The sequence below is a fragment of the Anabas testudineus genome, chromosome 13, assembly GCF_900324465.2.
Source record: "Anabas testudineus chromosome 13, fAnaTes1.2, whole genome shotgun sequence".
Taxonomy (NCBI): Eukaryota; Metazoa; Chordata; class Actinopteri; order Anabantiformes; family Anabantidae; genus Anabas; species Anabas testudineus.
The window spans coordinates 20,591,607-20,614,032 of NC_046622.1; the positions used below are offsets into that span (position 1 = coordinate 20,591,607).

The window sequence follows — 22,426 nt, forward strand, 5'->3', positions numbered from 1 at the left end:
ACAACATGGCAATGGAACATAAGGACTAGACTCTGATGAATTAGTCCTGTCTGGGGGGAAAGTCATGTGGGCATTTTTAGATAACAACTTGTTCTTGCACATGCTTTTGTATTTCTTCTTTTCTACTGCTGTGTCCTCCATTCTTTATTCCTCTTATTGTCAAATGCAAGGACAATTTAATCTAAATGGGATGCATAAAGCTGGAGATGTCATGCTAGGTGGGCTTTTTCAAATTCATTTCTTTTCAACCTATCCTGACCTGTCTTTTACCTCAGAGCCACAACAGCCTACCTGCTATGGGTGAGTGTGGGTGAGGGAAATGGTAGAAATTAATTTGTCATTAGTCATTAATTAAAGAGATTTAGGAGGTGCATTTATATAATGTAAACATTTTCCTTTTCTGCTGATTATTTGTTGTCAGCTGGCCATTTTGTTTCCAAAATGTTAGATGTTTGATTTGTATTTTTTAATAGTAAACAGTGGTGTACTGTGTTAGGTTTGATGTTCTAGGATTCAGGAAAGCCCAGACCATGGCCTTTGCTATTAATGAGATCAACAGAAACTCCAACCTGCTACCTAATGTGACTCTGGGATACAGTCTGTATGATAATTGCAATGTACTTGGAATTGGATTCCGTGCATCACTGTCTCTGGCCAGTGGTCAAGAGGAGCAAGTTGTATTACATGAGACTTGTGTAGGAACCCCTCCAGTCCTAGGGATTGTGGGTGATTCATCATCAACACGTTGTATTGCCATCTCCTCTGTCTTAGGTTTGTACAGAGTACCCATGGTGAGTTTTCCTCCTTAATGTCTACTAATTCTTTTCTTTTGAATCATTTTGATTTACATGCATTTAACATGATTTGTAGACATAGAGCTGTCAGCCTTACAAAGACCCAGTAAAAATAGTGAATGTTATTAAGATAAAGAGTCTGTGTTTTTCGCAGGTAAGTTATTTTGCCACATGTTCCTGCCTGAGTGACCGGAAAAAGTTTCCATCATTCTTTAGGACAATTCCAAGTGATGCTTTTCAGGTGATTTTTTTTTTTATTTTGCTGAAAAGCAGCAAAATAAAAAATCGTAAATAAAGAATATGTGTTAACATAATAATCAGGAATAACATCAGTGTATGGTCCCACATTACAGAATTGAACAGCAATAATTAAACATTGTTGCCTGTGGAATCAGTTTTGTAGATTTGCCAATGATTATTGTAGTCTGTGCACTAATCCCTCCACTCTCTATTTACTTAGGTGCGTGCTGTGATTCAAATTTTAAAACGCTTTGGCTGGACTTGGGCAGGTCTGCTGATCAGTGATGACGACTACGGACTCCATGCTGCTCGTTCCTTTCAGTCTGATCTGAGTCAGTCTGGTGCAGGTTGTCTGGCTTATTTAGAGATTTTGCCGTGGGGCGAAGACCCAGCTGAACTGAGGAGAATTGTGGATGTAATGAAAAAATCCACAGCTCGTGTAGTTATTGTGTTTGCACATGAGAGTCACATGATCGCCCTCATGGAAGAGGTTAGACTTAAAATTGAAATAAATTAATAAATAGACTTTTACTTAATTTATGGTGATTTACATTGTTTAGCAGTTGAAATCTTAGGATTTAATCCATGTATTTATGAACAAACCAAGAAAATGTGAACAATTCAGTATACAAGACAATACTTTATTTATAATTTCTGTATAATGTAATGTACAGGTGATTAGGCAGAATGTGACAGGCCTTCAGTGGATTGCCAGTGAAGCTTGGGCATCAGTAACTGTGCTTCAGATGCCTGACCTCATGCCGTACCTGGGCGGCACACTGGGCATTGCTATACGACGTGGAGAAATTCCTGGGCTCAGGGATTTTCTTTTGCAAATACGTCCTGATTTACAACACAACAGCAGCCATGTGGTGAGAGTTTGTCTTCAGTTCTGCACTTTTAAGAAAAACATGTTGCTGTAATTGTGCATAACTTGCAATATTAAATATATTTTAGGTAAATCAGTTTTGGGAACACACATTTGAGTGTAGCTTTTCACCACCTCCAGCAGGTTGGCTGGAAGCTGGTGGAGCACTATGCACTGGACAAGAAGATCTAGAGAAAGTGGAAATTGAGTTCTTGGATGTTTCAAATCTTCGGCCAGAGTATAATGTTTACAAGGCCGTGTATTCTCTGGCGTATGCCCTTCATGACATGCTGCAGTGTGAATCAGGGCGAGGGCCTTTCAGCAATCACAGCTGTGGCAGTTTGCAAAGGTTGGAGCCATGGCAGGTATGAAATAAATTTACACTCCACCTGCTAATATGACCACATATGTTATAATATTACTTGTGTGGCAGTCTTTAGGGTCAAGTAATTAATACAAAGCTTTGCATTTAGTAAACACATTGGACATGTAGTTGAAAGATATTTCCCAAATAGCAGAATATAATATGCAGTACTATTAAGGTACCACTGTGTCCACTCTGGTCAGTTTTATATTTTTAATATATATGATTTTTTTTTTTCCTTTAAAAAAAATAATATTTATTTTTTATATATCTATAAATATATATTTTTTAAATATTTATAGCTTGTACATTACTTGGAAAAGGTCAGTTTCACCACATCATTTGGGGATCAAGTGTCTTTTGATGAAAATGGTGATGTATTACCAATATATGATATCATGAACTGGTTGTGGCTCCCTGATGGAGGAATTGAAGTTCAGACTGTGGGTGAGGTTAAGAAGTTGCCCTTCAAAGGTGAACAACTCACACTTGATGAAGACAAAATCTTCTGGAACTTTGAATCCAAAGAGGTTATGTCTGATTTTTCATATTTTGCTCCTTTATTTCTGGCAGATCAACATCTTTATTGTAGAATGACACAGTTTTTCTCCCTATAGCCACCCCAATCGGTATGCAGCAAGACCTGCCCTCCAGGTACGCGCATGGCTAGAAAGAAGGGGGAGCCTGTCTGCTGTTTTGACTGCATTCCTTGTTCTGATGGAAAGATCAGCAATGAGACTGGTTGGTATAAACTTTTAAACATTTAAGTTTGATTATACAGTATAACATACACATGCACAGTGGGCTCCAAATATTTCACCCCACATTGAAAATCTATTAAATTTTCATGTCAATATGGAAATAATTACAATGTCTGAGGATTTAGAGAGATATTTAAGATTCTAAGGTAATAAAGTGAAACCAATTTGTTACCTAGACCAACTCCTTTAAAACTAAAGTTGTTAGTTTTATAGTTTTATTGCTTCCATTTAACTATTCAGATGATAGCCCTCTTCTGGCTGATCCTTCTCGTTACAGTTTCCAGGGTTGTTCCAATAAATAAACTTGAGTTGCAAACTGGATCAGTTTTATCCAAAGCACAAATAGTCATATATTATATATTATATATAACTTGTTGAACCTTTGCAAATATATAATATATACATTGACAATTTCATTCTTCTTCTCTAGATTCTATGGAGTGCATCAGCTGTCCAGAGGATTTCTGGTCCAGCCCTCAGCATGACCACTGTGTTCCGAAAGAAACAGAGTTCCTTTCCTACCCTGAGTCTCTGGGTATTTGCTTGACAATCGCGTCACTGCTGGGCACAATTATCTGTGCTATTGTCCTAGGGATATTTATCTATCACCACAATACACCTATTGTACGTGCTAACAACTCAGAACTTAGTTTTCAGTTGCTGTTGTCACTAAAACTATGTTTTCTGTGCTCCTTGCTATTTATTGGACGACCCAGACTGTGGACGTGCCAGCTGAGACATGCAGTATTTGGGATCAGCTTTGTGCTCTGTGTTTCATGCATCTTGGTCAAAACCATGGTGGTTCTAGCTGTATTCAAGGCCTCCAAGCCAGGAGGTAGGCCTAGATTGAAGTGGTTTGGTACTGTGCAACAAAGAGGAACAGTTCTGGGTCTCACTTGTGTTCAAGCAACAATCTGCACAGCCTGGATTGTCTCTGCCTCACCAACACCTCATAAAAACACTCAATACTACAATGACAAGATAGTTTATGAGTGTGTAGTTGGTTCCACAGTTGGTTTTTCTGTATTACTGGGTTACATCGGTTTACTGGCTGTCCTTAGTTTTCTGTTAGCATTTCTAGCTCGGAATCTTCCAGACAGTTTTAATGAGGCCAAATTCATCACTTTCAGCATGCTGATCTTCTGTGCCGTATGGGTGGCATTTTTCCCAGCTTATATCAGCTCTTCGGGTAAATATACAGATGCAGTGGAGGTATTTGCCATCTTGGCCTCAAGTTTTGGCCTTTTGTTTGCATTGTTTGGACCCAAATGTTACATAATTCTAATAAGACCAGAAAGAAACACAAAGAAAGCAATCATGGGACGAGGCAACACAAAAGGAAATCTTGTTAAATAGGCCACAACATAATACCACCTTGTGATGTTAATATTGTTAATATTATTACAGGTGTTAGAACACACAGTGCATCAAGGCTTGCTGTGTTTAGGGTTACAAAACCACAGAGTAGGGTTGGTCGATAAAACGATATCTATCTATTTAGTAACTTTTCCACAATAAAACTTTTAGACTGGTTGAAATAACTTTGATAGAAAACATTCCAACCATGTTTTGTCATGAAAAGCCAATGATAATGAACATTTTACTGCAGGAACTAATCATGTGGCTGGAAAAGTTAAAGCCAAGTCAGGTTAGGTTGATGCACACGGCCCAGACCACAGTATCAGCTGTTAACAGTACACATACTAATTTTGGCTCCTTCAGCTATGCACACAGTATGGGAAACGTTCAAAAGGACACAGCCCAAGGCTCAAAAGATGAAGATAATGTGGAAAAGAATGGGAACAACTAATGGGATACTAGTTTAGGCTTGAAATGTAGGACTAAAATGTAGTCAGGTTAGGGGAAGGCTTAGGAAAAGATCTTGGTGTGCGTAAAAATAAATAGTGGTTCTTGTCATAACCAAGTTTATTAACTTATTTCTTCACCTTAGTAAGCATACATTTTGGATGATAAAAAAGCTGACATAAACCTAAAATGTTGTTTTGGTACATTTCTTACCAAAACCATAACTGTAATTCTGTCTTACCTGACTGTCAGTTGCCTAAAACTGTGGGTAACATAATCTGCATAATCTGATGCACTTTTTAATTGTGTGAATAATCACCAGACCATACTCAAACAAATAAAAATGCCAACAAAATATCTTCTGTTTCCAGTTATTTGAGAAAACCTGCCCCCAGCTGCATGAGATCTGAGACTAAGTTGATGGTTAGCATTTCAATATGACAGTGTTCAAAAGCATACAGCATAGACAATGCTTATATTACTTAAGGACAAATTACTTGAGTTGCCCTACCCAACTTGAGCCCCATTGATCTGTGGAAAGACCTCAACAGGGCATTTCAGATACTGCCCTTACAATCTATTGCAGTTAGAGAGCATCTACCAGGAAGAATGAAATTAATTGCACAAATCCATGAGTAAGAAGCTAGTAGGTAGGCTTAACCAAGAAAATTTAGAGCTGGCATTACAGCTCTACATTAAGCTCTTTATTAAAATAAAAACTTGGATTAGTTTGGATTGTAAAGGACGCAAACATGACTATACCTCTGTATGAAATAAAAAAAAAGGAAAAGACATCTTAAATGAAATGCATTTCAGGCCTAGCCCCTTCTTTTTCGTGTGTGTGTGTGTGTTCTGATTAGTGTTTTGCAATACTAAACAACAACACAAATTAAGAAAAGGGGTGACACAAAGGGTTAAACTGGAAGAAATTAATGAGGTCACGTTCAGATGCCAGCATGTTCTTGCTCATGTTCATGCTCTCTTTATTCCCCCTCCTGCTGCTTGCAGGGACATTTTCTTCCAAAGGGGACACACAAGGCTAGAAATGTGATTCTGGGTGGGCTGTTTCAACAGAACCTTTTATCTCAGTGCCACAACAGTCTATCTACCATGGGTGAGTCTTTCTGAGTGGCAACAATTAGTCCCATTAGTAAAGTACAAATTAGATATTATTTGTCTAAAATAATTCATAGTTTATTTGTGCTTTATTTCAATTCAAGTGTTTCTGCACTGAACTGTTTTTTGCAAAATTTGTGCAAATGTAGACATATTTGTTTACAATAACAAAAATGAAAATGGCATCAACAAAAACGCTTCCGCATCTTCCTTTGCACTTTTCTGCGCTCTTGTACTTGCATGTCATGAAACAGAAACACTTATGTGATAGGTCTTTGTTTTGATGTTTTTCTCTTTGACTTAGATTTTTCTTGCCTTGTTCCTCACTTGTAAGTTGCTTTGGATTAAAGCATCTGCCAAATGACTAACTGTAAATGTAAATGTAAAAACAATGGGTCCCTTAACCTAATATTTTGTTGTCTGTTTTAGCAATGGGCTCCATATGTTCAACAGGATTCAGAAGTAAGAGAAGGACTTCAGAATAGTCTAGTGTATAGTTTGTAGCCATTCTTTATGCTTTTAGCTGTGTGTTTTGGGTGTATATCCTATTAGAGTACCTACAACCCACAGCTGAGACAGAGCTTGAGACTGGGCACTACATTTTTATAGCAAATTCTTTAATAGCCTTGAGATTTCATTCTGCCTTGCACTAATTCCAGGAACCCAGTGTCAGACACAGCAAAGCAGGCCCAAAATATAACTGATGTTTCAGAGTAGGTATGGTGTTGCTTTCTTTGAAAGCTTACTTATTTTTAAGCTTAACATTGAGCAGAGGTGACTTGGTAGAAATCTGAAATTTTGTCTTGTCAATGTGTTTTGAAGTTTTGTCTTCTTGATATATATTTTAAGAAATTCCAGTCTGCCTTTTTACTATAAATGATTCATGGATATATATATATATATATAGATATATATATATATATATATATATATATATATATAGATATATATATATCAACAGTGGACCACCCATCCTGGGTCTTCTTCCTTTTTCTGTGATGTACTTTGACCTTGGACTTAAGCAGGTATCCCTCTGAAAGTTGTCTTTGGCTCTTTGTCTACCATTTGCATTGTGGGGTTGTGTTTTCTCTTGCGTCCATGTCTAGGGAGGTTGACGGTTGGCTACAGATGCATGGACCTTAAACTCCTTAGTAATGTTTGCAAATATAGTCACAAAAACATTAAACTACATGGAGATTATCTTTCTAATTTCCTCTAAAACAGACTTTTAGCAACTGGACGTCTCCATACTGCACATTTCTGTTACCTAACCCATCAAGTATGATCTGATCGTTCAGGAAGTGGATATAGTGTAGATGATGGGAGATGTAGTCCATAGAAGTGGTGTCTTACATGTGAGAGAGGGAGAGACGCTACCAGAGTAGAAACAAAGGTTGACAAACACAAACACACAGGGTCCAGGAGGTCTGGATCCTTTTCATGTGGACACAACAGGTAACTGGTCCGCTGAAAATCATAAGTCCAAAAACAATCCAAAGTCCATAAATACAGTAAGGTCCAAAGCACAGACTAAAAGGGAGATCCAAATGACAGAGAGGATACAGAAGGAAAGAGAAGCAAAGATAAAGAAAGATTCAGAGTCAGTGTCCAGAGTCCAGTGGAATATACCAGAAAATCAGAATCAAACTCACGAGTTGCAGGGAACGGAGAAAGAAAGACAAGGTACAGGGCAGAGTCAGAGTCATGTCCAGGTCAACAGTTTTTTCAGGAGACAATCAGATGACAGTTGGATAGTAAATGCTGAGATCAATCTATCTGGCAAATAAGTTATAGGAGACGGACAGCTTAAAAAGGGAATAGATGACAGATGAAAACAATCAAGGCTAGTTAGTGTGAAGATGAAGGATTTCAGAGAGTACTAGGACAGGAAATGATATGTCAAAATAAGAGTCAGGAATCAAAAGTCATAATGTGTTACATCTCTCACAAACATTGGCAACTGAAGCTCATGCTAAAACTGAGCAGATCATGTTGGAGTTGGAGATAATAGATGCTGAACAACAGTTATTTTTATGGAAATTACTGCAACGTAGATAATAGAGATGATGTCAGAGGACATAGTAGTCTGGCCTGCATTGTTGTGGTGTATATTTGCCTTCCTGGGGAAGTATACACCAAGCTACGATATAGGATATGCACCCACCCAGTGCCTACGCGGAAGTATAGATCAAACTTCTTTGTATATTTAGTAGTTGTCTGTAGAAATGTGTGATGTGTAGTTTGTATTACAGTTTTCAGTGATCTGATTGTGTCTACACCCACTCATGGTAGCATTCTCTATTCACAGCGACTACTAGAACAACTGTTCTATGGTAAGCATGATCATGTTGTGCTGAATATAGTTAGCTCTGGACCTAAAAATGTATATTTTGTTGAACATTGTTGTTAAAAGTCTGTATTTTTAGGCCAGACTTTATGTTACTTACCCATTCATTTTGTCTCACCTCATTTCTCCTCGATCTCCCTCCCTTTTCCTTTCTCACCCTAGATGCTAAATTGTACAGAGTTGGTTGGCATGCTGGGAAGATACTATCTTTCACCAGCCTATGGCATTGAGTTCGGCATTGGTTTCCTTGGAAACCTTTTGGCTATACTTGGTTATATATTTTGTTTGCCAGAATGGCAAAGCTGCAATATTTACCTCTTCAACATGGCAGTCTCAAACCTTATTTTTCAGTGCACACTTCCACAGCTCTCTTACCTTTATGCAAACAATCAATCAGAAACCAGGCCTTATGCTTGCGTTATCAACCGCTATGTCCTGCACGTCAATCTTTACTCCTCCATACTCTTTATGGCTTGGGTTAGCATGGATCGCTTTCTGCTCATAAAATATCCATCACGGAACCACTACCTGCTGAGGGTACGAACAGCTCTGATTGTGACAGGACTGAGCTGGTTAGTAGTCAATGTGGAAATTGCTCCAATGATAGTGTTGATGATTCAGGACCTGCAGAGCGAAAACTGGACTCGCTGCAAGGATTTTGCCAGCCTACAGTTAGAAGGAGATATCAATTTATTAGGCTACAGCCTGGGACTAACCTTGACTGGTTACATTCTCCCTCTTGCAGCACTTTGTGGTTTCTCTCACAAAATTGCTCATCTGCTCCATATTCAAGAAAAAGCCTTACAGCGCAGAACAACATCATATAAACGTCCTCTCAGGGTTGTTGCATCAACTACAGCCATGTTTTTAATTCTCTATACTCCCTACCATGTGCTGAGAAATATCAGAATAGCATCTCGTCAATGCTGGACAGGGTTGGAACTGTGTACAAAAACATACATTGAGAGTCTGTACATCTTGACCAGACCATTGGCCTTCTTGCACAGTGCAATTAACCCTGTTTTCTATTTCTTCATGGGTGAGAGAGTTCAGAGAGCTCCTATTCGCTAAGCTCAGAAAACTGGCTAGTAGAACAGGTTAGCAACCTTAAAAAATCCAGCACAATGAGACATAAATTACCATTGTATGTCCTCATATGTGGACCAGTTGTGTCTTTACATATTTAATTTTGTTAAATATTTAGTTGAAGTTGTTCTAATTCTCAGTTTTACATGTGTGTATTCATTGAATTTGTATGTTTTCAACAATTAATACAATGTATATCATGGCTATTAATGTGTAATTTCTTGTAGTGAGTAGTATAAAACTGATTCAAAAACACAAAATGCTGTATGATAACAAAATGTGCTTTTTTAAATTACTTTACTATGTGTATACATTGATGTGCACAGAGGTTGCCCTGTATTAAAAAAAAAAAAAAAAAATATTGTGTAAATTGCATTGTTACTGCATCATCTGTTTTTTTTTTCAATATTAAACATATTTGTTTTGTGATAGTTCTGATGTTTGAGGTTTCAGGTAAGACAACACTACGGTCTTTGCTATTACCAAGATTAACAGAAATTCTGAATGTATTGTAATTTCCATTTTTTTGGGTTTGAAGTTTTTGTCTTTGTCATCTCATGATTTTGGATAAATGTAATATTTATTTTAAATTAACATTTTGAAAAGGTTTAAATTAATTTAGAGACACATCTGTCAACATGACAAAATACATTTAAAATCCAATAAAATTGAGGACTGGTTGTTACTATGCAAAATATACTTACATACTTAATACATACAAAATGTGTCTGAGTGGCATTAAAAATAAAGTCACAACAAATGGGCATAAATAAAGTTAAGAAACTGACAAGAAATATCCCTAAAAATATACACTGCATGTCCAAGAGTTGCATTAATTTTTCTCAAAGATTCTCAGTGGGGTTAAGGTCTGGACTCTGTAGTGGCCAATCCATGTTTGAAAATGATGCCATGATCCCTGAACCACTTTTTCACAATTTGAGCCTGATGAATGCTGGTATTTGTCATTTTGGAATATGCCCGTTACATCAGGGAAGAAAAAATCAATCATTCAGTATATTCAGGTAGTCAACTGACCGCATTCTTTGGATACGTAACATTGCTGAACCTAGACCTGACCAACTGCAGCAACCTCAGATCATAGCACTGCCCCCACAGGCTTGTACGGTAGGCTTCATCAGACCACATGACCTCCGGTACGGTAGGGCTAGGGTTCAATCCCCGGTTAATGCTATCTGTCTACCTCGAATAATGAGAGTTGGAAACACAAGAGTCAAACCGGCTCAGACATCGCCCGGGTCAACAAGGTCTGCGTCAGGTGTTGGGGAACCAGGGCAACCTGATGAGCTACTGGAACAAGGATAAGACAAAACCCTAGTGAGCGGGGCTACATGAAGAGGATGAAACACTTCATGTCACAACTAGAGATTGATTAGGTACAACACAAATGCTGTGACAAGGGGGGGGGCCAGGACGACAGGTCGGCGGGGAGATATTACAATCATCCTCCCCACAATCAGAGATTGGGTTCGAAGCCCCAGTAACAGAGCTTAATGCAAGAGCAGCTGACCTAAGATTGAAGATCATGGCTAAGATGGACACCTGGAACCCCCGAGTCCGGTTACCAAGAATTAGTGAAGTACCTTCTGAAAGTCTGCTAGAAGATGTGAATGCAGCACTACAGACAATACCAACTCTGACCATCACTAAGACCAATCAGCTGATCTACAGCACAGCAAACGTGATCCTTGAGGCTATATATCTTATACTTGGCTATAAGATCAATGCAAGCCATAAGGTGCACTATCCTCCATGGAAACAGAGGTTGGATGCTAAGTTCCAGGCAACACGGAGAGAATTTTAGCCAACTATCAGAACTACAGACAGGCAGAATGAAGAAGAACCAGGTACTTAAGAAGTACAGTAAGATGACCATACCTGAGGCCTTGGAGACTGCCAAGCAAAGGCTCACAGCCCTGGCTTCCCGGCTGAAGAGATACACCACAAAAGTTGAGACCAGGAGAATAAACAGGATGTTCTCCACTGAGTCATCCAAGGTGTACTCACAGTGGCAGGGTAATACTATGAGAGCAGAGCCACCAAGGCTGGAGATTGAACAACAATGGAAAAGCATATGGGAGAAGATGGCATCACATAACAGCAATGGCAAGTGGCTGGTGGACTTGAGAGTAGACCACAGCAACCTCCCTGAAGAGGAGATCCAGTATCCAAGATCCAGTAACCATCACAATGGCAGACATCCAAGAGAGGGTCTCGGGTATGAAGAACTGGACAGCTCCAGGTCTTGACATGATCCATGCCTACTGGCTAAAGAAGTTAACCTCACTCCATGAGCGCCTGGCGGCACAAATGAACAACCTACTAGAGGATGGAACCTACCCTGAATGGCTAACGGAAGGCCGGACAGTCCTGATCTTGAATGACCCCCAGAAGGGAGCAGACCCATCCATCTACCTCCCAATAACCTGCCTCTGCACAACATGGAAGCTCCTGTCAGGGATCATAGCAGCCAAGATGAGCAAGCAGGTGGGTCAATACATGAGCAGTACCCAGAAAGGAATTGGTAGTAACACCAGGGGAGCAAAGCACTAGCTACTGGTAGACCATACATACCAAACACTAAGTACCTCCAAAGGGTAAGGCAAGTCCTGAGAAGTCCGCTGAATGGGAAGAACAAAGTCCGGGTGATCAACACCTATGCCCTCCCGGTCATCAGGTATCCCCCTGACATAATAAGCTGGCCGAAGGAAGAGATGGAAGCCACTGACATCAAGACAAGGAAGCCCCTTACAATGCACGGAAGGTTTCACCCTAAATCCAGCACCCTGAGACTGTACGCTAAGCGGAAGGAAGGAGGCCGAGGATTAGTGAGCGTCAAAGCCACTATCCAGGGATCTACCATACCAGGCAGGACCCCAGGTGCAGGCTGTGCAAAGATGCCCCTGAAACAATCCAGCACATAACAGCAGGATGCAAGATGCTAGCAGGCAGGGCATACATGGAACGCCATAACCAGGTGGCTGGCATAGTGTACAGGAACATCTGTGCCGAGTACAGGCTGGAAGTCCCAAAGTCAAAATGGGACACACCTCCAAAGGTGGTCGAGAATGACCGAGCTGAGATCCTGTGGGACTTCCAGATACAGACTGACAAACTGGTAATGCCCAACCAACCCGACATAGTAGTGGTGGACAAACAGGAGAAAAAGGCTGCAGTGATAGATGTAGCAATCCCAAGTGACAGCAACATCAGGAAGAAGGAGCACGAGAAGATCGAGAAGTACCAAGGGCTGAAAGAAGAGCTGGAAAAGATGTGGAAGGTGAAGGCCCAAGTGGTACCGGTGGTAATAGGAACACTGGGGGCTGTAACTCCCAACCTGGGAGAGTGGCAGATCCCAGGAGCAACATCTGAGATCTCTGTCCAGAAGAGTGCAGTCCTACGAACAGCTAAGATACTGCGCAGGACCCCCAAGCTCCCAGGCCTCTGGTAGAGGACCTGAGCTTGAAGGAATAAGACCGCTCCAAGGAAGGAGCGATAGGGGAATTTATATATATATATATATATATATATATATATATATATATAAATGTGTGTGTGTGTGTGTGTGTGTGCTCGGTGCACGCCGAGACTCAGCTCCACACCAAGGGAAAATAAGCCAGCTAGTCAGGTCGTGGTAGCCGGTATGGAGCCACCTAGCTTAGCTCCCGTCAGCTGTCCTCCGGAAGTTGCAGAGCAGCCGGGGAGTCAGGCTGGCTGGGTGACGGTTTGTAGAAAGCATAACCCGAGACACTCACCCAAGGTTCACCTCGACCAGGTGACCAGACCACTGCAGATATCTCCACAACAACATTGTGCAGTAGTGAGGACTTCATGAACTTTTTCAATAACAAAATTGTAAATATAAGGCATAAAATCCAAGCTTTAAAACCAGACAATTTAGTTGACACAGATGATGAGCTAACCACAGCAGATCAATTATAGGCCGATATCAGACCTCCCCTTTATCTCAAAAATTCTCGAAAAGATAGTAGCTGGGCAGCTATCCTCGTATCATCATAGAAATAACATACACAAACTCTATCAGTCAGGATTTAGGCCTCATCACAGCACAGAGACGGCACTTGTTAAAGTTGTAAATGACCTCCTATTGGCCTCTGATCAGGGTAGCGTCACTATGCTTGTGCTACTCGACCTCAGTGCAGCTTGTGACATCATTGACGATAGTATTCTCCTTCACACACTAGAAAATGTTGTTGGAATTAAGGGAACGGCCCTCTCTTGGCTTAGGTCCTATTTGACGGATTGTTATCAGTATGTAGATCTAAATAGCGATTACTCCACATGCTCTCCAGTGGAGTTTGGTGTTCCACAGGGTTCAGTTTTAGGCCCACTGCTTTTTTCCCTCTACATGCTTCCACTGGGCAACATAAGCCGTAAACATGGTATTAACTTTCACTGTTATGCTGACGACACACAGTTACATGTTTCATCAAAACCAGATGAGATCAAACAGCTTAATAATGTTCTGAGCAATGTGTAAAGGATATTCGAGACTGGATGCTAATTAACTTCCTTCTGCTTAATCCTGATAAGACAGAAGTACTAGTTATAGGATCACTTGCAGCTAGAAGCAAGATTTTAGATCACACCGTAACTCTAGATGGCCTTTCTGTTACATCTAGTGCAACAGTAAAAGACCTTGGTGTGATTCTAGATTCCAGTCTTTCATTTGAAGCTCATGTAGATAATATCACCAGGACAGCTTTCTTTCACCTCAGAAATATTGCCAACTGTCTGGCTTTTTAACCAGGTGCATAAACAAGCTTCAGTTAGTTCAGAATGCAGCAGCGAGAGTCGCAGTATCTAAATGAACTGCTAGTGTCTTATGATCCACCACGCCTACTTCGATCAAAGGATCCAGGCTGCCTGTCAGTGCTTCGTATCATGAAAACTACAGCTGGGGGCAGAGCTTTTTCTTACAAAGCCCCAAAGTTATAGAATAGCCTTCCAAATAGCCTTCGGGACTCAGACACAGTCTCAGTGTTTAAGTCAAAGCTTGAAAACCTATTTGTTTAGTCAAGCATTTTTGTAAATAGATTTGGGAAGGACTCATGGACGTAGAGCATTATGGTGATGCTGTCTTCCCCACTCTCACTGATCACTCAGGTTTGTTGATGGTGAAGTGATCGGTTGCTCCGATTCAAATAAAATTGAATTGAACTGAATCACAGATGTCCAGCTATCATTGTGTTCGCTATTTGTATGAGTGTGCATATATATGTATTAAGATGCAAACACATATTTGATACTCGAAATAGCGAATAGCAAAAAACACTGCACAGTTTTGGATACACATTTGAGTGTAGATTTGCCATGAGAGGTGTGATATCCATTTATACTACCCCTTTTTATATGACTTGACTTGCATTGTATCTGTGTGGCTGACCTGTTTTTCGCCACCATATTGCTGTAGTAAAGACTCTGAAAACCTATCTTTGGCTGTTTATCCTCATTCACCTCATTGAGTAGTGTATGTAACACCAACTATATCTGGTGGGTGGAACAGCTTTCCTGACTCAGTGCTGAGTAGCTCATCAGAAATGTCAAGGAGTATGTGTGAAACTTGAGGTAAATTATATCAGATTTAATTTCTAGAAACCCTAAAAAATTATATTTTATTTGAGGGGCATAAATCAGGCAAACAAAAGCTGTTTGAAGCCACCCATGTAGATCTGAATGGCTGATTAGTGCCATTCATTTAATTAGTGAACGCTCTTGTTGAACAAATGGTTTGTCAAGTTGGTCTGCTTCCTGATTGGATAAACTAACAAAGAAAATGTGACATGTTGCTAAATGAAGAGACATAAACACAATTTTACCATTTTATATGCTTTTGCAAATGTACTTCTCTACTGGGGACATTGTGGGATAGTGGAAGGAATATTTTGAGGATCTCTTTAACCCCGATAACACGCTTTCTGCAGAGGAAGCCGAGCCTGAAGACAACATTTCTAGATGCAGCTAAAGGGGCCGGAGGGAGTCCCTGCTTTTTGCAGGTGATGTCCTGCTTGCTTCATCAGGCCAGGACCTTCAGCGTGTACTGGGGAAGTTTGCAGTTGAGAGTGAAGCGGCTGGGGTGACAAGCAGCACCTCCTAGTCTGAGGCCATGGTTCTTGACCGGAAAAAGGTGGCTTGCACTCTTCAGGTTGGAGGAGAGATCCTGCCTCAAGTGGAGAAGTATTTTTGAGTCTTGTTCACGAGTCAGGGAAGGATGGAGCATGAGATTGTCAGATGGATCAGTGCATCAGCAGCGGTAATGCGGTCGATGCACATGTACATATCTGTCATGGTAAAACTCTTCATTTACCACAATCTATGTTTCTAAACTCACCTATGGTCATTAGCTCTGGATCATCACCGAAAGAATATGGTCTCGGATACAAGCGACTGAAATGAGTTTCCTTTGCAAGGTGGCTAGGCGCACCTTTAGAGAAAGGGTGAGGAGCATGGTCACCTAGAAGGAACTCTGAGTAGAGTTGCTTCTCCTCCACATCAAGAGAGGCCAGCTTAGGTGGCTTGGGCATCTGTTTCCGATGCTCCCCGGGACATGGAGGTGTTCAGGACATGTCCCCCCGGGAGGAGGCCCTGGGGAAGAAGTGGGACACGTTGGAGGGACTATGATTCTCGGCTAGCCTGGGAACGCCTCAACGCTCTTTGAGAAAAACTGGAGGAGATATCTAAGGAGAGGTAAGTCTGGGCATCCCTGCCTTCTCTTCTTTTCTCTCTCCTCTTTCCACTCACCCCAACTGAGGCAGGAGGGATGTTTTTCTAAATGGATTTTTCCTCTCCACTGTTGCCTAAAGCTTGCTTAAATGGGATTGTTGGGTTTTCTATAAAATTCTTTATACAATTAGACTTTGTAAGGTCTTAAACCTTATACTGTAAAGCATCTCAGGATGACAAAAGATGTTAATCTATTTCAGAAGGGTCAAATTATTGGCATGAATCAAGCAAAGAAAACATCTATGGAGACTAAAACTGGGATAAGAACTGTCCATTGGAATAGGATCATGTGGTCTGATGAGTCTAGAGTGATAGGTTCATCAGGGTAAGAAGGGAGGCAGGTGAAGTGATACAACAATCATGCCTGGTTCCTCCCGTACAAGCTGGTGGGGGCAGTGCTATGATCTGGGGTTGCTGCAGTGTCAGGTCTAGGTTCAGCAACATTATGTGGCCAAAGAATTAGGTCAGCTGACCTGAATATACTGAATGACCAGGTTATTACATCAATGATTTTTTTTCTTCCATGGTGGCACAGGCATATTCCAATATGACAATACCAGGATTCATCAGGCTCATATTGTGAAAGAGAGAGCATGATACATCATTTTCACACATGGATTGACCACCACAAAGTCCAGACCTTAAACCCATTGGGAATCTTTAGAATGTACTGGAGAAGCAGCAGTCCGACTCTCCCATCAGCAATACTGCGAAAGTTAATGCTCTAACTTAATGCTCTAATTAATGGTAACTCTGGCGGGCAATAAATGTTGTGAAATTGCAGAAGTCTTTTCTCTCTTCTGACCTCTCCTAAAGTTTCTCAGAAGTAATGTACTCAACACAAAACAAATCTAAAATCTTCCCAATTAAGAAGAATTAATTCACAGTGTTGGGATTTTACAGCAGCATGCAGCCTGTAGATACATTATGCTACACAAGCCTACTGCAACTTAAGTGGGGGCATTGCACATCTGATTTATCTTAGTGGTTGTTTGACACCACATTTTAATGTTATGTGATACAAAATTCCACTCTGTCTCATTTTCAATATAAAAGTAAAAGAGTGATAGCTCCACTAAACACTGTCTTTGTGTACCAGTGTTATTCAACCCCTTAACAACATTAACAGTGCATTTTTTAAAGGCTGTAACTTTGTGAACAATACTAGAGAAACTCATTAAACCAGAGAAACAATGTAAGTCTTCCTCACAACCAACAACAGTTATGTTGCGCGTGTTATGTTGTACAAAGGTATGTAGGGTAAGTTTAAGCTTAAAGCTTAATCTGATACTGTTATAATTTTGCCAACTGCACTTATTTTTATTTATTATTTATTACAGCTCGAAACCCACATTTCCAACACTGGTGCCACCTTTCGAAGTGTTCACGTTTCATAAGATGCACCACTTCCTTGACTTTAAAATTACTCCACAAAGCCGGCTTTATCCATGCCTGTAATTCACATTCTAGCTACTGTTCTACTGTACTGTGATGATTGGCCAGTATCAGCTTAATACCGGTACTGAATATCAGATCAGTACACTTCTAATTTCTATACAGTATACATATGTATTGTAAGTATACTGTTGCTTCAGAAACTATGCACAAAGTGTGTGTGTGTTTTGAGTTTTACATCAGTTTTTGTTAAACCTATATCATCATGTTAACCCAAAACTGGCATTGAACAGTTGTTATTGAAAATGCACAAATCATGCCTCAGTGTAGAAAAAAAAGACAATCAGTGTTAAATAAAGTACATTTCATTGCCCTGCTCCTTCTTCTGCTACTTCTTGTGTCCTGGTGGGTGTCAATCAATAAAAAGCGATGACAAAGATGAAGTGCAATTACCTAAAGGGTTAAACTCAGGAGGTTGTGTTCAGATGCCAGCTTGTTCTTGCTCATGTTCATGCCCCCTTTATTCCTCCTCCTGCTGGCTACAGGGACAGTTTCATCTAAAGTTGATGCACAACGCTGGAAATGTGATTCTGGGTGGGCTGTTTCTATTGTCCCTTACCTTTTACCTTAGTGCCACAAAACCCTATCTACCATGGGTGAGTCTTTCGGAGTGGTGACAATAAGTCTAATTAGTAAAGTGTGAATTTGATAGTTAGATAATATTTGTCTGAAAGAATTTGTGGATTTTAAAAATACTGTTTGCTTTATTTACATTCAAGTGTTAGTGTGGCTGTTGCTAATGAACAAAATCTTTAGTTGTGGAAATGTAGACAAATTTATTTGTGCCCTTGCACAAAAAACAAATAAACAAAAGAAAACCTCAAAGTTAATAAGACAATTTCGTTGTGATGACATAAGTGTTTCTGTATTTAGTATAAATTAGATTTTGCTTTATGGTTTGTGATTCACTACAATATTTCCAATAATAACATGGCACAATCATGTTCATTTAAACAGGCTGAATGACTAATGGCAAGATTGAAGATGTTATTCTGTTTATTGTTATTTACTCACTTATCATTTTCCAGGCCACTTTAGAATATTTTTTAGAATAAGCAAATATTTTGAAGTCAATGTCATTGAATCAAGAAAAATTAATTGAGTCTGACATAATTTACAGGCCCCAGGAAAGCTGTTGTTAAATGTAGTTAATCATTATGTAATGTATAGCTCATAAAAGATAATGCAATTCTTGTTTTTGTTCTGCACTCTTATGATTTTTTAACCTGAAATATTGCCAAATATTACCTCTTCTGACCTTTGGACAAGATAAACTTGAACAAGTGTACAGGTAAGTAGGTATGAAAATAGAAAACATACAGGATTAACTTATTGACCAAGTCCTTGAGGCTGTTGTTTGTGATGCTGTTAAAGAGTTTTAACATTTATCCTCAAACAAAACACAGAAAAATCAACCTGTGCAAAAGTCTTCTTTCTTCATTTTATAAAGCAGTGAAGTTAAGCTATTGTGTGACTGTCAGAAGTCCAGGTCTGTCTCCTGGGCTAACTTACAGACATGGAGGAAATTATTGGCACCCTTCCCTTAAAGAAAGAAAAACCCACAAAGATCACTAAAATAACTTGAAACTGACTAAAGTAATAGTAAATAAAAACTTAGTATTGCAAAAAAGGATAGGAAATGATATGTCAAAATTAAGAGTCAGGAACCGAAGGTCAACCTGAGGAGTGTGATGCCACGTGTAGGATTGATTTATGCTTTAGAGGTAAATCTATGCAGAGCCTGTGCTGACCTTGCAACTGACTGCAACTAGTGTGAGTCTTTTTTTCAGAGAACTACAAATATTGCCAACTGAAACATATGCTGAAACTGAGCAGATCATGTTGGAGCTGGTGATAACAGATGCTGAACAGCAGTTACTTTTATGAAAATTACTGCAACATAGATAATAGAGAAGATGTCAAAGGACATTGTGTGTGACCACCACAATGCTACTAAATGGACAAGGTAGAGTTGTAGCAGTTTGGTCTGCATCATTTTGGTGTATAGTTATCTTTCTGGGAAGGTACACATTAGGCTATGGTACAGGGTGTGCACCTGCTCAGTTCTTACACATATGCATAAATTAAGCTTTTCTCTGTTTATTTACTTGTGTTGGAAAATGTGTGTTGTTCAGTTTGTATTACAGTTTTCAGTGGTCAAATTCTGTCTACACCCACTCATGGTCGCATTCTCTATTCACACTAGGAGCGACTATTAGAACAACTGCACAATGGTAAGCATGATCATGTTATGCTCAATGTAGTTAGCTTGGAACCTAAAAAATTATATGTTTAAAAATGGTTTAAAATTCAAGAGTTTTAGGTCAGACTTTGTCTTTGTCTATTTTACTTACCTATTTATATCTTCTCACCTCATTTTCCCTCTATCTCCCTAGATTCTAAATTGTACAGAGTTGGTTGGCATTCTGGGAAGATACTATCTTTCACCAGCTTATGGCATTGAGTTCTGCATTGGCTTTCCTGGAAACCTTTTGGCTGTACTTGGTTATATATTTTGTTTGCCACAATGGCAAAGTTGCAATATTTACCTCTTCAACATGGCAGTCTCCAACTTTATTTTTCAGTGTACACTGCCAAATTTCTCTTACCTCTATGCAAATAACCTATCAGAAACCAGGCCTTATGGTTGTGTTATCAACCGCTATGTCCTGCATGTCAATCTTTACTCCTCCATACTCTTTATGGCTTGGGTTAGCATGGACCGCTTCCTGCTGATAAAATATCCATCACGGAACCACTACCTGTTAAGGCCACAAACAGCTCTGATTGTGACAGGACTGAGCTGGATAGCAGTCAATGTGGAAGTTGCTCCAATGATAGTGTTGATGATTCAGGACCTGCAGAGTGGAAACTGGAGTCGGTGCAAGGATTTTTCCAGCCTGGAAGGAGATATGAATTTATTAGGCTACAGCCTGGGCCTAACCCTGACTGGTTACATTTTACCTCTGCTTGCACTTTGTGGTTTCTCTCACAAAATTGCTCATCTGCTCCATATTCAGGAGAATGCTTTACAGCGCAAAACAACATCATATAAACGTCCTCTCAGAGTTGTTGCAACAACTACAGCCATGTTTCTGGTTTTCTATACTCCCTACCATGTGCTGAGAAATATCAGAATAGCGTCCCGGCAAAGCTGGCCATGGATGGAACTGTGTACAAAAACATACATAGAGGTTCTGTACATCTTAAGTAGACCAGTTGCCTTCTTGCACAGTGCCATCAACCCTGTTTTCTATTTCTTTATGGGCGACAAGTTCAGAGAGCTCCTAGTAGCTAAGCTCAGAAAATTGGTCGGTAGAACAGACAGCTAAGAGAACCAGCCTGAAGAAACATAAATCAGCATAGTACATGCACACTTGTGGACCAGTTGTGTCTTTATATATTTTAATATGTGACAAATTTAATGGACATTGTGTCTATCATTTTAATTTATATTGTTGAACCGTAAGTACCATAAAATACTAACTGGTTGTACTTTTGTAAATATACATGTATAATTTATAACACAAAGAGGTTGCTCTGTATTGGTTGAAAAAACATATACTGTACATCTACATAGTGCATCAGTTTTTTTCCAATAGTAATCATTATTATTTTTGAATAATTTTAGTTTACTTTGAAATTTTAATTCATGTGGAAACACACAGCTGTGAACAATATGAAGTTGAAAGACCCAATAAAAGTGATGGATGGTTGTTAGGATGCAAACCGTGTTTTTCGCATGTGAGTTATTTTGCCTCATGTTCCTTTCTATGAGACAACAATAAAGTCAGCACAATATGATCCAAATAAGGGTTACAAAGTAATTGGAACGATGCTTATCAGTTTGTAGTGATTTAATTTTGTAGAAATGTTATTGTAAAGCTTTAAATTTAGGTTTGGAAAAAAAAAACATCTTAGTGAGGTTTAGGCAACTGTTATGGTTTGTGTTAAAATAATAGTGATGTTATGTTGATGAACAATCAGATTTGTTTAAATGACTCCTTGATGTAATGAAAGTATGCTAGTCCTACATAAAAGCTGTTCCACTTAATGCTGTGCCCTAATTTTTGATACTTCATTAATCGCCTTGGAGACATTTGGGCATTTTTGATGATAAGTGTTTGAGTTCAGGGAAACAGGAGTCAAACCACCAACCCAGGTGTTTGTAGATAACTGAGCAACTGTCATCCCCAAAGAGCTACAGTCATCATATTCGCAAAGCAAGCCACTTTACAGGTAAAAAACTAAACAAAAAACATAATGAATCGTAGTACAGTAAGGTGTTAGGCCATGATGTGCTGCCATGGTTTTAGTGCACCATGGCACTGATTCTACAAAGTTCTAGCACTTAGCACACTTACAGTTTGTGTGTTTTTATAAGTAAAGGTAGCTCAAAACTACACAGCTAATATCAATTCATTAATTGGATTTCACGTTTGCTAACTTCTGACTTGAGTTGGCTTTTAGTGACATCAGAGGCCTTGTGTTTGACTTATTTTTCCCCCATCCCTCTGTATTTTTATTGGGGGTGTTAATAACTGACTAATGACTGTTTTATGTTTTTCCAGCTTAGAAATATTGTGTTTGTTGATTTTTGTGGCTTTAAAGTTGATGACCACATCAAATTTAAAGCCCAGTTTATACAGAAAACCAGGTACCTTTTGTTGTTACTGTAACTTAAAGAAGGCACAGGCCTGTGTATATAACAACCCACAACTCATACTGCATGTCAGGATAAAAACAATTAACTCTATGTAGACTCCCTAATATAATGTCTAAAGTTTTGAGTGTTTCCAGGAGTGTAATGCCCTCAGTGGTTGTGAA

At 39.5% G+C, this 22,426-nt stretch overlaps 3 protein-coding genes across 3 annotated transcripts; all 3 read left to right on the plus strand.

Moving 5' to 3' along the window:
- Window positions 1-100: 100 nt before the first annotated feature.
- Window positions 101-4,383, plus strand: LOC113165245 (extracellular calcium-sensing receptor-like). The gene is made up of 9 exons (XM_026364637.1): window positions 101-300; window positions 497-791; window positions 949-1,035; window positions 1,255-1,524; window positions 1,709-1,906; window positions 1,992-2,267; window positions 2,569-2,796; window positions 2,884-3,007; window positions 3,458-4,383. The coding sequence occupies exons 1-9, from the start codon at window positions 101-103 to the stop codon at window positions 4,381-4,383; spliced, it is 2,604 nt and encodes an 867-aa protein (XP_026220422.1).
- A 4,075-nt stretch (window positions 4,384-8,458) lies between these two features.
- LOC113149745 (succinate receptor 1-like) lies at window positions 8,459-9,367 on the plus strand. Its single transcript, XM_026342009.1, has one exon. The coding sequence runs from the start codon at window positions 8,459-8,461 to the stop codon at window positions 9,365-9,367; it is 909 nt and encodes a 302-aa protein (XP_026197794.1).
- Window positions 9,368-11,650: 2,283 nt separating this feature from the next.
- On the plus strand, window positions 11,651-20,931 carry LOC113165255 (succinate receptor 1-like). Its single transcript, XM_026364648.1, has 2 exons — window positions 11,651-11,887; window positions 19,996-20,931. The coding sequence occupies exons 1-2, from the start codon at window positions 11,651-11,653 to the stop codon at window positions 20,929-20,931; spliced, it is 1,173 nt and encodes a 390-aa protein (XP_026220433.1).
- Window positions 20,932-22,426: the final 1,495 nt, after the last annotated feature.

What these genes read in the sequence shown, in the direction of transcription:
- LOC113165255 (XM_026364648.1), top strand. Translation starts at nt 11,651, where the DNA reads ATGATCCATGCCTACTGGCTAAAGAAGTTAACCTCACTCCATGAGCGC. An exon ending in CAGCCAAGATGAGCAAGCAG is followed by an intron (nt 11,888 to 19,995) that starts GTGGGTCAATAC and finishes CTATCTCCCTAG; the next exon opens with ATTCTAAATTGTACAGAGTT.
- LOC113165245 (XM_026364637.1), top strand. Translation starts at nt 101, where the DNA reads ATGCTTTTGTATTTCTTCTTTTCTACTGCTGTGTCCTCCATTCTTTAT. An exon ending in CAACAGCCTACCTGCTATGG is followed by an intron (nt 301 to 496) that starts GTGAGTGTGGGT and finishes GTACTGTGTTAG; the next exon opens with GTTTGATGTTCTAGGATTCA. An exon ending in GTTTGTACAGAGTACCCATG is followed by an intron (nt 792 to 948) that starts GTGAGTTTTCCT and finishes TGTTTTTCGCAG; the next exon opens with GTAAGTTATTTTGCCACATG.
- LOC113149745 (XM_026342009.1), top strand. Translation starts at nt 8,459, where the DNA reads ATGCTAAATTGTACAGAGTTGGTTGGCATGCTGGGAAGATACTATCTT.